The sequence below is a fragment of the Verticillium nonalfalfae genome (assembly GCF_003724135.2).
Source record: "Verticillium nonalfalfae strain VnAa140/NRRL 66861 chromosome Unknown scaffold_83, whole genome shotgun sequence".
NCBI lineage: Eukaryota > Fungi > Ascomycota > Sordariomycetes > Glomerellales > Plectosphaerellaceae > Verticillium > Verticillium nonalfalfae.
The window spans coordinates 38409-52990 of record NW_021167308.1 but is presented as its reverse complement, the minus strand read 5'-3'; the positions used below and the strand labels follow the sequence as shown (position 1 = coordinate 52990).

The following is a 14582-nucleotide window of genomic DNA, read 5'->3' as shown; positions in this document are numbered from 1 at the left end:
CAAGACGACGGGTTCTCGTACCAGGTCAACAGGTTATGACAGCATGCGATTGGGCTGCTGATATTGGTGTCGGTATGGGGATTGGTGAAATGGGTCGACAAAGAAAATCGGAGTGGAACGCGAAGCTTGACGGGGCGGTTTCGAAGCTCCGTTGGCGACCGAGTGTGGCGGAATAAAGGCACGGGTCGGCTGCCTAGGTAGGTCGCAAAGAAGTCGTAGACGTCACACGACCAGCTGCACCAGATTGCGAAAAGGCAGCGGAAGGCAGGCGCGAGGTCAAGGTGATGGAGATCCTCGACGAACCTGAGGTGGAGGGAGGTTGTGATGTGGTCGTCGACACGATGGCTGCGAGGCAGTTGCGGTTGGGGTCCGCCTAAGAAATCCATTCGTCGCGCAGAGCAAGAGCAAGAGCCAGAGCAGGAGCAAGCAAGGGCAGGTGGAGACCAAAAAGAAAGGAGCCTGCCGAATGGCGAGGCTGAACTCAGTGGAGTGGATCTCAAGGTTCCGGGGACTTGACTTTTCGCTGGCCAGAGCACACTGACCAAGGTCCCCAAGACAGTCCCAAGGATGCAACTCCGGAAGACGGCTGTTTGCTGACTCATGCGTGCTGAGAACCAATAAGAGGCTATCCCGTCTGGATTGCGTGATGACGCTTCTGGCTCCATCAGTTTCGGCATCCCGATCAAGCTGTGTTGCCAAATGACTCAACGTGACAGACTTGTAGTACATCGGAAGCACCTGGCATAGTAGAGGATAGATCCGCCGGTTTCCGTCAACTTGGCTTTTTAGTCTGCATAGCAACACTGCCTTGTTGGAAAGACAGGGTCCCTTCCACGATGGCGGTTCAAACTCAGGAGGCCGATGACCGGCCACGATTCGGTCAGTATTCTCATGCTCGTGCTTTCACCCCTCACCTCACTGTATCAATCCTCCGTCCCACTCTTCACTCCTGATCTTACGGTCGTGGCGTGGAGTATAGTTTGAGAAGACCAGTGACTGAATACTTCCAAGAAAGAACGCAAACGCAGCCTGAGAACCCGTTCGCTGGTCTCATTCCCGAGCAGCAAATCGCCATCATCCCCTCCTTCACACTCGAGTCTGGGGTGACGCTCTACAATGTCCCCGTGGCGTACACAACAAGGGGAACGCTCAATTCCAATGGGGACAATGCCATGGTCATCTGCCACGCCCTGACGGGAAGCGCAGATGTCAGCGACTGGTGGGGTCCTTTGCTCGGCGGCCCAGGGAGGTCCTTCGACACGTCGAGATTCTTCGTCGTCTGCATGAACAGCCTCGGCAGCCCATATGGCACAGCAAGTCCTGTCACGGCAAAGGATGGTGATCCGTCCAAGGGCCGATATGGCCCTGAATTCCCCCTGACCACCATCAGGGACGATGTCAAGTGAGAATTTGCCCGCCACCTCCGAGAAAAGTCGCACGCGATATCATGTGTCTACGAGAGGGTGTCTCTAACAGTGCGGCAGTCTTCACAGGCTCCTCCTCGATGAACTTGGCGTCAAGCAAGTAGCAGCTGTCATTGGTGGTTCTCTCGGCGGTATGTTCGTCCTCGAATGGGCTTACTTTGGCAAGGACTACATCCGCTGCATTGTCCCCATCGCCACCTCCAGTCGACACAGTGCCTGGGGCATCAGCTGGGGCGAGGCTCAGCGCCAGAGCATCTACGCCGATCCCAAGTATGAGGATGGCTACTACACCTTCGAGGACCCCCCGGCTGCCGGTCTTGGTGCCGCTCGCATGTCGGCCCTCCTGACCTACCGCAGCCGCAACTCGTTCGAGTCGCGCTTCGGCCGTAATACCCCCGACCCTTCAAAAAGGCAGGTCATTCGCGAGAGGCCCCGGCCCACGACCCCCTCGGGCGCCCACTTCCACATCCACAACGACGGCCACCGCGTCTCTCGCGCCGGCATGTCTCGCCACAACAGCGGCGGCAGCCAGGCGAGTATCGGCACGCCGGCCACCGTCGACGCCGCGTCCGTCCTGCCGACGGCGGATCCGCAGTTCCACGGCCCCCAGACGGAGAGCCTCACCGGCGGCGACAAACTGCCAACGTCGACGTACTTCTCGGCCCAGTCCTACCTGCGCTATCAGGGCGGCAAGTTCGTCAAGAGGTTCGACAGCAACTGCTATATCGCCATGACGCGCAAGCTGGACACGCACGACGTCTCGCGAGGTCGCGCGGATTCTGTGGCCGAGGCGCTGGCCCTCATCGAGCAGCCCACCCTCGTTCTCGGCATTGAGAGCGACGGCCTCTTCACCTTTGCCGAGCAGGAGGAGATTGCCGAGCACATCAAGCTCGGCAAGCTGGAGCGCATCGACAGTCCAGAAGGCCACGATGCTTTCTTGCTGCAGTTTGAGCAGGTCAACAAATACGTCCTCGCCTTTCTGAAAGAGGTCTTGCCGGATATCATGGACAAGGAGAGCCAGTCAGTCGAGGAGGAAGGCGTCGGCAAGATAACCAAGAGCAGCACGTTCGGCGAGGCAGAAGTCGAGGACATTACGGCATGGTAGGAGGGGAATGTAGATCCTGACCAATCATGTCGGTCGTGTATGAGATTATGATTTGCCCTGCTCGATGCAGCCTTTGTCCGCCCCTCAACTTCCAGCTATGATTTGCCCCGGATTCAACTTCCGGCGCGCTGGTGAGATGCGTTGGCCATAGAGCTGGCCTGGGCGGACCATGATGCTGTCCAAAGTGAAGCAGCCATGAAAAATAGAAAGAAGATAATGTGACACGTTCCCCAGGATAGATGCCCTTGTGCCAAAAAGAAAACGGGTGACTGGTGCTGATGGTAGAAGACGTGGGTTCTGTAGCTACTCATTCACGGATGCTTACAAAAAACCATCATCCACAACATCAGCATCGAGTCTTTCCCATCCACTTGTTCATGATGTTAAGCTACCTAAGCACAACTGTCTAGAAGCAAGGGATTGCCGGTGTAGGTAGACCCAGCATCAGTGGCCTTGCCTTTACCTAGCCCCCAAATTCAAGCACAGCAGCTGCCTTCTTGTAGTTATCGACCTCGCGCACTAGCTGGTCTCGATTGTTTCGGGTGAGAAAATCCTCGCCAGCAACTGCATTCAGCTTCTTGTCATCCAGCTCCGAGACCAGTTCAGGGGTGAAGATGTTCAGGGGGCCGTCCCCGACGTCAAGGAGGTAGTACAAGATGCTCTGTTGGCACACCACGTCCACAAACCGCTTGCGTGCTACCTTGTAATAGCTCTTCAGAATGTCATGAATATCCTCGTGAACCTGCAAAGAGTTTGACTTGTGCGTCGTGATCTGACTCAGCTGCGAGGGATCGATGGCCACCTTGCGACTTTGACCGCCTCGCTTATCCCAACTTGAGGACTGTAAGACAGAGTGTGTTCTGATAGAGGCGGCAAGTCTGGCCGTGCGACATTTCTGTAGATTCTCGTTGAAGTAGTGATTCAACGTGTAGGGCGGGCCGTTTCGCTCGATGTCCAGGATGAACTGGGTATGCTTCATTGCGCGTTTGTATGAGTTGCACAACTTCTGTTGAAGGACCATGCTCATGAGATGGCCGCGCATGCTCTCGTCCGGACAAACCACCTTCAAAAGCTCAACGATGAAGTGATGTACAATACGGATGGCCTGGCTGGTGTAACGCAGAGCCAAAGGCTCCCATTTCTGCGACTGATGTCGGAAGGCTTCTGCTAGAGCGGAGCCGCCAAACTAATTGTGTTCATGTTAGCTATGGGTGCAAGTTTATCGGTCTCGGGGTTCTCGTCAACATACTGTTCCAAGTTCGGGTCCTCGGGAGGAGTCGTAGATCCTCGCAATTTGTTCCATCAAGGTAAATCGGGTGCTGGTTGGGGCCACCGGCAACTTCTCCTGCAAGATTTCTCGAAGTTCCTTGAATGGACCCTGGAACATGTCCATCATAGGTGAGTCTCTCACTTCTGATTCCTCATCTGGTGATTCCTCATCTGGTGATTCCTTATCTGATGATTCCTTATCTGATGATTCCTCATCTGATGAATCCTTATCTGCCCGTTTGCAAGCTTCCACCGTTGCGACGTCTTGGTCTTGAAACTCCAGGGTATGCCCAATGTCATTGCACTGCTTGCTGAACGCTTCATTTAGCTTGACAAGGTGGCTGATGAGCTTCAGGGACTGGTCATTAGCAAAGAGCTCCACTCCATTGTAGAGACCTTGGCGACCTCTCTGAGCAATACTTTGGAATGCGGTGCTGATCTGAGTAAGGCACCGCCTCTGGGCATTCGAACCATCTCTGGCCGGACCGAGCCTTTCGAGTCGAGCCTCCCTGTTGGCGAGGTTGTTCTTCACATCGAGAGCTACATTCTTAAACTCCTGCTTTGTGACGCTTCGTAAGAGATCCCTTAGCGCTGTCAAGAGAGCAGTGGTGCCGACTCTGCGAGTTGACTGAAGGTCTGCCCACGGCGGCGTAGAGAAGAAGACCTGCTCCGACTTCTGCTGAGCGGCCTTGTGAGAGCTGCCGATATCGTCGGAACCACGGTTCTTCACAACGTAGTATCCCAAGCGCAGTGGATTTTTCCGGCCCTGGATCAAGTCGCAAATGGCTTGCTGCATGGCCTTTTCGGGGGCGAGATCAGGCTTGGTGAGGACGCCCAAGGTGCGTACCCCGTCCGGATCAACCTCTTTGGCCATGGTCAAGACTTCTTGTGTTGCAATGTCAACATTGCAAGGAATAACGGCAAGAATGATGGTGCGCTGGTCCGTGATGTATTTCATGACCATGTTCCTGACAAGGAGTATGTCGTTGTCTGTCGTCAGATTCTCGGTGGAGGTGCGGAAGATACCCGGAACATCGATGATAGTAAGATGTTGTTGCTGAGTTCACTCAATGTCAGTCCCTAACATGGTCAAGATATTGTTAGCGTCCCGTGTGGGTTGGCTTACGGTAGGCCCACTGATTACGATCTTGAGAATATCCTCGGAGAAGGTTGTCAAGTCTGTCGAAGAAGGTTCATCCCCGTCTCCGCGGATGCCCATGGCGTTGTTTGCCTCGACATGGAGTGAGTAAAATGAATGCCTTTGAATGAATAGGGCAAGCAACTCACGTCGGCAAACACTTCGGCCAGAGCCAGATCTTCTGTGTTGATAGAACGCCGAAAACCCCTGAGCTGTTCTGCGCGACTCTCACTGGAGTTTGGGTGTGGGATGATGGATACATCAATACCTTCGGAGTCGTCACGACGAGAAGTGATCTGAGTCGCGTATCTGGTGCAGAGGCCAGCCGCACGCGGGAAGGCGAAGCCTGTCAAGCTCTCGAGCACGGAGCTCTTGCCAGATGATTGGTCACCTACCACGACAAGTTGAGGGAGAGAAACCTGGTCAGCAATACCGCACTCTCGGAGCTTGTCGATGATGTTGACGTAAACCTCGTCACCGAGAGTAGCAGGAGGTTCGGTCATCGTCAAGCTGCCCATTCTGGAGAGTGATAGTGCGGGCGGTTGGGTTTGGGAGGGGGCGATCGAAGCAGGTGAAGAAAGCAGGTGAAGAAAGCAGGCAAAAGCGTTGGCGTCAGCTGGATTAAAAATGGAGTCTGTGTTGAGTTCAGTTTGGGCAACAGTACAGAAAGTCTGTCCTTTTATTATTTCCTTCAACCTGCTTCACCGCATGCCTTGCGAGGCTGCCCACAGGCTGCAGGCTGCCTCTCGCGCCGTTTGATACATCAATAGCTTGGCTACAAACAGTCTTTCCAATAGACCCGTAACGACTTAATAGTATTGGGCAGTCACATATTGCGTACCATCGTAGTCGTTGTTAGTACCACGAAGGCGGCCTGGTTTCATGCCAGGGTCAGGAAATGGGCCAACAAGGCAGACTACGAGCATGATGGACAGAGCGGCCGGAACAAATGTGTAAAAACCGACAAACAAAGGTTCAAAGCATTCTATGGATTTTCCCTTCCCTTTGAGAACATCTGAAATTTGAATAAAGCGTCATGCAACAGTGCTACCAGAGGTGCAGTATCTTTAGATGGGGATGATGTCGTTGCCGTGCCCCCCACCATCAACATGACCCCCACAAGCTCATCGAACAAAAGCGGACTGAGGCCCCTTGGATTTGTGGCAACATGAGATGATGTTTTTGGCTCTTTCTCTAACAATAGGTTCGGTGGTGTAGTTGGTTTATCACGTCAGTCTAACACACTGAAGGTCGGGAGTTCGAGCCTCCCCTGAATCACTTTTTGCGATTTGCACACCCGCCACGAACGGATGTAATTTTGCTGAGTTTCGAGGCATATCAGCAAAGATTTCGTGTTCACATCGAGATGCATTTTGCCCAGGGTTGGGCGCTAATGCCCGTCAAGCATGGTGCATGACCAAGAGCCCACCTGTCATGCCTTCTACGCATCTTTGATCACCATTCTCCGCACAGGGAACGGACGCATGGGACAAAACAGTATCTTGACTCCCATGAAAGTTTACGTAGTCGGATGATGTACGAAAATACAGCAACACAGCTCAAGGGTCGACCAGACCGACAACCCTCCCAACGACTCGATCCCACTCCGTGTCCCACCGCAGCCGGCCCTCCTCCACAGCCCCCCTCTTTAAGAAGGCGAGCTCGTCTCTGCCTTCATCGCTGAGAAGCCGTCTCAGCACCGCCTCGAGATCCTCGGCCGTCTCGAATCCACACCCATTCTCCCCCTCCTTGATCAGCTCGCCAAAGCTCTCATAGTCAGAATACGCCGCGACAGGCAGGCCGGCGCCAAACATGTCGACGACCTTCATCGGCAGGTCGACGCCCGAGCTCGACATGTGCAGGCAGACGCCGAGATCGGCGACGGCAAGAAGCGCAGCGTAGTCCTCGATGGTCAGGAACGCCGTCTTGATCTGGATGCCGCTGAGGCGCCCGTCGCTCGTGAGCCGCAGAATCTTGTCCTCGTACGCGGCCTTTTGCGGGCCTTTGCCCGTGATGATGGCGAGCAGGGGCCGCGTCTCGGCGCGGTCGCCCTCGGCATAGGCGACGAGGGCCGAGAGGAGGAGGTTGAAGTCTTCGTCGGGGGTCCAGGAGGTGCTGCTGACGATGAGGCGAATGTCGCCGCGCAGGATGCCGTCGACCAGGGGCGCCGAGGTCGTGGCGTCGGTGACGGAGGCGGCGGCCAGGACCCGGGCGAGGGTCTTCCTACGGGTGGTGGCGTCGAGGATGGGCTGGAAGATGTCGGCGGGACGGTCGTGCAGGGTGAAGATGGGCTTCTCAAAGCTGTATGGAAGTTTGCGGAGCTGGCGGGCCATGGCATCGGTGACGGTGAGGTTGGCCGTTGGCGTGATGCGGCCGAAGAAGGACTCATATTCGAGGTAGGTCTGTACGAAGCGGTTGGAGCGGCCGCGGGTCGTGGCCAGGATGGACCAGCCGTAGTTGTGCCAGTCCACGAGAAGGTGGCTGCCTCGAAGGACGGAGATGATGAGGGCCAGGTGGAGGGTTGGGATGGAGGGCGGGTTCTGGATGATGATCCAGCGGCTCGCAGGAGCCTGGTAGGCCATGACATAGAAGGTGGCACACGCCTGCCAAATGACTTTGAGAGGGCCCAGGATGAAGAAGGGGAGCTTCTTGTTCTTCAAGAGAGCAGGGAGCTCGGGCAAAGGATAGAGGGTCGCCCGGTCATGATCGACGAGTTGGGGGTGAAGAGGTGACTCGTTGTAGCCGACTAGATCAACTCGCCCTCCATTTTTAACGACACTGAGGGCATGGTATTGCATCCGTGGACTCCTTCCAACGTCACCGAGGACGAGGACCTGGATGTGGTCGTCCCTGGCATCGGCTGAAGGGACGTAGCGCGTGGGTATGAAGCCAACAAGGTGAGGCGCGTAGAAAAAAATGCCCAGGGTCATGAAGATTGTGACCAGGGCCGTGGAGGTGATGAGGTTGACGAGAGCCATGTTGCGTGTGTAAGCCGGCAGCGCAGGTTGTCTTGGTGAGAGGAGAAATTCGTCAGTTTGAGCCGCCCGTGCCAGGTGTCATTTCAGAATGCCTTGTGGGGATGGGCGTGATGCCTGTGGTTGAAAGAGTGGTGTCGGTCGCCAGCGATAATGCAGTCAGAACAAAGTGCCATGGGTATATTGCAGTTGGTGATTTCACGGCAGCGACGTGGCCCTCGTGATCCTCTGGAGAAAAGACCCGAAGACCCCTTTCACATGCACATGCAGTGAAATGTAGATCATGACTTCTCGGTGAGTTTCGGTGGGAGGGAACTGGAAGCGCGATAAGCAAGTCCTTATCTTTGAGTCGGAGCATCATCGGAAGAGGACGCTAGCGACTGCAAGAGACACCGTAAGAGAGAGAGAGAGAGAGAGAGAGAGAGAGAGAGACAATTGCCGTTTTCGACGCGTCTACCCACATTACCTCATCAAGGCGCTCGACTAACCTCAACACGACGCCTCCGGCTCATTGGGACTTCAGGGGCAATAAACTCTGCGCCCGTCATTCGGATGCGTCGCACGGTCGCACGGTCGGCAGTCGAGGGCCAGAGGTCGACAGTCGGTGCCTCGTCCTGAATCCGTCGATTGATCCGATCCAAAAAGCTATGAACCCAATCTATCTGGAGAGCGTGAGCGCAAGACGTGATCAAAAGCAAGTCGGTGAGGTTGTTTATGCTGGTACTGTTGCCCCGCGATGGCCAATCGAGCTGCCCAGATCAGCAAAGCGCCACGACCTTGGTCTATCAGTGCCCAAGCTTGCCAAGATGGCTGCTGTTAGTGCAACAAGGGCAAAGAGCGCAGGTATAGCCGCTGCGCTCAACAGAGATTATCGCGGGGAGCGGCCCTGCCGCCAGCGTCTCCATAGTGCCACTATGCACCTCTCTGGCCATGTCCACAGGGGAGGGGGAGAGGGGGAGAGGGGGCCTACAGGGGGCTCACAGGGCCAATGGCTGCCGTCTCGGCCGTGAACGTGTCGAGGCACCTCCCCACAATGGGAAGGGAACCTGCAGGGGTGCGGCTGGGATGCGGCATCTGAAAGGGGGAGGTAGTCGTCCGCCCAGTCGCCGCCAGGCCACATTCGCGCTACCTGCTGGCCTCCTGGGCCTCCTGGTCGCCTCTGCACGGGACCTGACAAGCTGGGGCACCTTGCAAACGACGGAGGCGCGCCTCGCTCTTCATAAACATTTGTTCCGCCTGGGTCCTCCAGGCACGGCCTTTACAGTGACGACGTTGCCCCGTCTGGAATCCAACTGACGACGATTGTCCCTCCTCCTCCTCCTCCTCCTCGCCGTCATCCCTCATCGTGCTCCGCCCGTACAGCCCTTCCACCACCAGATCCGAGGACCCCTCTCGCACCGGAAGGGAAAAAATACAAAAGGTCGCCTGTCGCATCCACTGCCTGTAGCCTCGTCATCGTCGAACCCCTGAACGCCTTGTGTCGCTTGAGCGAGACAGTCGGAGGGGGCGAGCCGCCCTCTAGATCAGAACAGAAGAGGGGGGAAACACCCAAGACACCCCAACCCCGGCCCCAGAACCGTGGCGACGCAGTGTCACGAACTGTTCTCGTCAACCACGGAGCACACGCCTCTGTTCAAGCCTTTTTCTCCATCAATTGGGGGGAGGAAACATTGCAAGACACTGGCTCGGTGGTTGGTGGATACGAAAAGACAGGAAGAGAGAGAGAGAGAGAGAGAGAGAGAGAAAGAGTTCCTTTCTGACGTTGCACCACCCAGCATTTGCCTTTTGCATTGCCACGACTCGAGCCCTGTTGGAAACCGTCTCGAGCTTCGACCAGTCCTCTGGTCCCCGAACTGATCCACGACCACAACCGATCTGTTCAAACGAGAAAAAGTCTTTGCTAGCCTCTTCCGGAACCATCGCAGCATCACCACAAACACCCATCTCCCACCCAGTACGACATGGCATCTTCGTATGCTCTGCCCTCGTCCGCGCTGCCACACGCGCACCGCCAACACATGCATTCCCACTCGCACTCCCCACCCTCTCTCCAGACCCTCAAGTCCACCATGACTGGCAATGGGCTGCACGCACACAGCCAGAGCTTGGGTGTTGGGCACGCACACGATCACCACCACGACCACCAACACCAACACAACCACGATCACGATTACGACCATGACCACGCATCCTACACCCATCTCACCCACAATCGATCCGGCTCCCACGACAAGCCTGAATCCTACCCTCAATCCCGCCCCGAAATACACTCCCACACCCACTCGAGCACCTGCTCGCACTCCCACGACCATGGGCCGAACCACAGCCACACCTCGGCGCGTGTCATTGGCGGCCACACGTCCCACCGACCAAACTCGACGAGCTCGATCCACCTGCGCGAGAAGGTGCCGCCGACACCGCTATCGCAGGTAGAAGGCTGGCAGACCGAGAGAACGCCTGGCGGCCGGGAGATTATAACCCCCAAGATTGACTCGTTTGGCGAGAAGACGATCGAGTACCACGGCCACGATCACGACCACGGTCACGACCACGGCCACGATCACGACCATGATCATGGACACGACCATAATCACAGCCACGGACATTCCCATGATCATGCACATGGTCATGGACACGGCCACAGCCATGGCCACGGTCATTCGAACCCATCTTTCTTCTCCAAGCTCTTGTTGCGCGTCACGCCAAGCTTCCCCTTCCTTCATTCGATTCTGGTCGAGAAGGACTCGCGGCGCATCTTCTACTTCCTGTCGTACGTACAGCCCACTGCTGCCACCCGCCGTCGTCTGTAACATGCACTGACCCCATTGATCCACAGCCTCAACTTCTCCTTCATGGGCGTCCAGGCCTTTTACGCCTATGCCACGAGCTCACTCGGCCTACTGAGCGATACAGTCCACATGTTCTTCGACTGTTTCGCTTTGTTGGTCGGGCTCTGCGCCGCTGTTATGAGCAAGTGGCCACCGAGCGAGCGGTTCCCCTATGGCCTGGGCAAAGTCGAGACGTTGAGCGGTTTCGCCAACGGCATTCTCCTAGTGTGAGTTTATGGTACCGGCGCGTGTGCAGCCTGAAAGCTTAATCATGCTGACGCGCATCATGCAGGCTTCTCAGCGTCGAGATTATCGGGGAGGCGTTTGAGCGCATGATGGAGGGGACGCCACCAAAGAGGCTGTCCGAGCTGCTCACTATCAGCGTGCTCGGCGGCCTCGTTAACGTCGTGGGACTCGTGGCTTTCGGTCACCACCACCATCACGGCCACGATCACGGACACTCGCATGGCGGAGGCTCTTGCCCCAGCAGCAAGAAAACGGACGACCACCACGACCACGACCATGACCACAGCCACGATCACAGCCACGACCACGACCATGGCCACCACAACGAGAACATGCACGGCATCTTCCTCCACGTTCTTGCCGACCTCATGGGCAGCGTGGCCGTGACCATCTCAACCATTCTGACCATGTACACGGGCTATACCTGGTGGGACGCCGTGGCGGGTATTGTCGTCTCGGTGCTCATTGTGCTGGCAGCCTGGCCGCTTCTCACCTCGTCGGCGCGCAACCTGCTCCTCAGCATCCCTGATCGCGTCGAGTACAACCTGCGCAACACGCTCGCAGGTATCACGCAGCAGCGTGGCGTCGTGAGCTACAGCGTGCCCAAGTTCTGGATCGACGACATCCTCACGGCCCAGGGCGGCGCCGGCGAGAAGCTGCGCGGCATCGTGCACGTGCAGGCGGCGCGCGGGGCGGCCATCGACGATGTGCGCGACCGCGTCAGGGAACACCTGCTGGCGCACAACATCGACATTGTCGTGCAGGTCGAGCGGGAGGGTGAGACAAACTGCTGGTGCGGCGCCGGCAGGCTGCTGTCGCCGGCGGTGGTGAGTCCGAGGGGCTTTTAGAGCGGGTTTCCGAGGTTGCCGCGGCCGACCTTTGCCGGGCACATAGACGAGGTCAAGACGGACTAGATTTATTCCGTTTGGTCTCCCTATTTTTTGCAAGTCGGATGCCCTGTTGGAGAGGTGCGTTGTTTGGTTTCACACGTGCGTAGAGGCAGGCAGTTTTGGGCATTGTCTCGGTGTTCTGGTTTTCACGAACGAATGTTGGAGGGTCTTTCCCCTCCCCTACCTTTCGCAGGAGGTGCATGTTTATTCAGTTGTCTTCTCCACGTGTCAGGGACTAGGAGAGACGTGTACATTTTTTTTTCACCCTCTCTCATCATTGCATGAGTACAAACGACCTGTCAGCAGAGAAATATATATGGATACCCAACTGCCCTCCGTCGAAATGTAAGCTTGTGACGATCAGTGATGCTTGGGGGCTCGGCACGTTCTACTCCTGTCGACGATCGACACCGCCGGAGAAAAGCAAGCCACAGCACCGCGCGTATGGCAGGTCACCAGTGGGACGGGGAAGATGAGGTCCGCCCGCCCGACCGGGAGCTTGGAGCTGTGTGCCATGCAGCCTTGCCGGGATCAAGTGACAGGTGCAAATGACGATACAGGCTGCCATCGTGCCTTGGGCCAAGCCGCCTCCAGGACTTTGGCCGCAGCCGGTCGAACGGTGCTGACCATTCGGCGTATGGCATCTGGCTGGCGCTGGGTCAGCTCTTTCTTCCGTGTACAGTACCCTCCCCGGCTCACCGCCCCCCCCCCCCCACGCTATTTGGGCGAACCCCACGATGGAGGGGCAGGTCGAGCTTACAGAGGGCCGCTCAGAAGGGAAATGAGCCGAACGACCGAGGCACGGGAAGCTTCGGCCGGGGGCTTTGGGGAGACCGGCGCTTGGGGCTTTCTTTGGGGGAAGGGGGGAGGGGTGTGGAGGGTCCTAGGGAATGGGGTCCGATTCTTGGGGGGAGGAGGGGGCTTTGGACTGTGAAATGTGCGAAAACGTGGGCGAGTTGACATGTGAATGGGTGACGAGTTGGGGAAATCTCCTGTTCCACCAATTCTTCCATCTTGACTCTTCAAGTTTTTGTCTTTGAAACTGATTTGGAAAAAATAGCCAGTTTGCTCTATATCTCCTCAGAAAACGCTGTAGTTTTCACCACAACATCTCCCATCTCCTCGGAAAGAGCAACCGACAGACGTGCCGAGGCTGCGGCTGTGACGTAACCGGGATTGCAGTGTGCAGGCACGATCTAGCACCTACCTACCGAGTGCTACTGCCTTAGTAGCTCCAGGGCAAGCTCAAGATCTGTTTCGCGAGGGCCGACGGAACCCTTTCTCTTTTCCGCCTTCACCACTACCACCACCACCACCTCCTCCAAACCTCACGTTTGACGCGCGCGCGACCTGCCACGCAGAGACGCTTGATTTTTCTTGTCGAAGAGATCCAGTCGAAACAGCAGACATCTCACCATTCTCATCTCACCACCAATTGTTCGCGTAGCCCGTCTCGTCGCATCCTCATCCCTCACGCGCCCTCCTCGAGGTCTCACCAACCAACCTCCTCTCCCCCCTCCCTTCACAACAAAATGGCCCCCTCAACCGACCCCGCGGCGGCGGCCGCCAAGATTAACGAGGCAGTCCAGACGAACCTGCCTGCCGCTGTTGCCGACAAGGTCCCTCACATCCCCGAGACCAAGACTGAGGCGAAGGAAGATGCGAAAAAGGCCGTCAGCGCTGGCGCCGCCCAGCTGCGCTCCCTCGCTGCTGGTGGCTTTGGTGGTATCTGTGCCGTCATTGTCGGCCACCCCTTCGATCTCGTCAAGGTCCGCCTGCAGACTGCCGACAAGGGCGTCTACACATCCGCCATTGACGTTGTCCGCAAGAGTATTGCTCGCGATGGCCTCGGCCGTGGTCTGTACGCCGGTGTCTCTGCGCCCCTTGTTGGCGTGACCCCCATGTGTGAGTGTGCTCCCGCATCCTACCTGCCTTGTCGGCCTTCGCAAACAGTCCTCCTCTGACCATCCTCGCTAGTCGCCGTCTCCTTCTGGGCCTATGACCTGGGCAAGGACATTGTCCGCAGCATCTACCCCGAACACCCTGTCTCGCAGCCCCTCACGATCGGCCAGACGGCCGCTGCCGGCTTCTTCTCCGCCATTCCCATGACGGCCATCACCGCTCCTTTTGAGCGCATCAAGGTCATCCTCCAAGTCCAGTCCCAGAAGCTCCAGCCCGGCCAGGCGCCGCGCTACAAGGGCCCTTACGACGTCGTCCGCCAGCTCTACGCCGAGGGTGGCCTGCGCTCCGTCTTCCGCGGCTCCACCGCTACCCTCGCCCGTGACGGCCCTGGCTCCGCCGCCTACTTCGCCGCCTACGAGTACATCAAGCGCCGCCTCACCCCCAAGGACCCCGTCACCGGCGAGAGCACGGGGCAGATCTCCCTGCCCGCCATCACCGCCGCCGGTGCCGCCGCCGGTATCGCCATGTGGATTCCCGTCTTCCCTGTCGACACAGTCAAGAGCAGGCTGCAGACCGCCGAGGGCCACGTCACCATTGGCGGCGTCGTGCGCGGCGTCTACGCGAACGGCGGCCTCAAGGCCTTCTTCCCCGGATTCGGCCCCGCGCTCGCGAGAGCCGTGCCCGCCAACGCCGCCACCTTCCTCGGTGTCGAGCTGGCGCATCAGGCCATGAACAAGGCGTTCGGCGGCTAAGCGCTTCCAGTGCGGAAACAAAAAGTGAAAGAGACGTGGCGCTTGCCTTGAAT

General features: G+C 57.4%; 5 protein-coding genes and 1 non-coding gene across 6 annotated transcripts; 4 read left to right on the top strand and 2 right to left on the bottom strand.

Moving 5' to 3' along the window:
- Positions 1–836: 836 nt before the first annotated feature.
- Positions 837–2529, top strand: MET2 (homoserine O- acetyltransferase; the record flags this gene model as incomplete). Its single annotated transcript, XM_028642973.1, has 3 exons — positions 837–879; positions 1012–1402; positions 1485–2529. The coding sequence occupies 3 exons, from the start codon at positions 837–839 to the stop codon at positions 2527–2529; spliced, it is 1479 nt and encodes a 492-aa protein (XP_028493352.1).
- Positions 2530–2992: 463 nt separating this feature from the next.
- D7B24_008890 (uncharacterized protein) lies at positions 2993–5454 on the bottom strand (the record flags this gene model as incomplete). The annotated part of the gene is made up of 4 exons (XM_028642972.1): positions 2993–3715; positions 3779–4855; positions 4925–5029; positions 5086–5454. The coding sequence occupies 4 exons, from the start codon at positions 5452–5454 to the stop codon at positions 2993–2995; spliced, it is 2274 nt and encodes a 757-aa protein (XP_028493351.1).
- A 685-nt stretch (positions 5455–6139) lies between these two features.
- Positions 6140–6214, top strand: D7B24_008889. The gene has a single exon. It is a non-coding gene; the product is annotated as a tRNA-Val (tRNA).
- Positions 6215–6495: 281 nt separating this feature from the next.
- Positions 6496–7914, bottom strand: ALG1 (mannosyltransferase; the record flags this gene model as incomplete). The annotated part of the gene is made up of 1 exon (XM_028642971.1): positions 6496–7914. One exon carries the CDS (start codon positions 7912–7914, stop codon positions 6496–6498), a length of 1419 nt encoding a protein of 472 aa, XP_028493350.1.
- A 2066-nt stretch (positions 7915–9980) lies between these two features.
- On the top strand, positions 9981–11833 carry D7B24_008887 (uncharacterized protein; the record flags this gene model as incomplete). Its single annotated transcript, XM_028642970.1, has 3 exons — positions 9981–10681; positions 10748–10966; positions 11032–11833. 3 exons carry the CDS (start codon positions 9981–9983, stop codon positions 11831–11833), a joined length of 1722 nt encoding a protein of 573 aa, XP_028493349.1.
- Positions 11834–13407: 1574 nt separating this feature from the next.
- On the top strand, positions 13408–14529 carry CRC1 (carnitine transporter; the record flags this gene model as incomplete). Its single annotated transcript, XM_028642969.1, has 2 exons — positions 13408–13780; positions 13853–14529. The coding sequence occupies 2 exons, from the start codon at positions 13408–13410 to the stop codon at positions 14527–14529; spliced, it is 1050 nt and encodes a 349-aa protein (XP_028493348.1).
- Between the last annotated feature and the right edge of the window lie 53 nt (positions 14530–14582).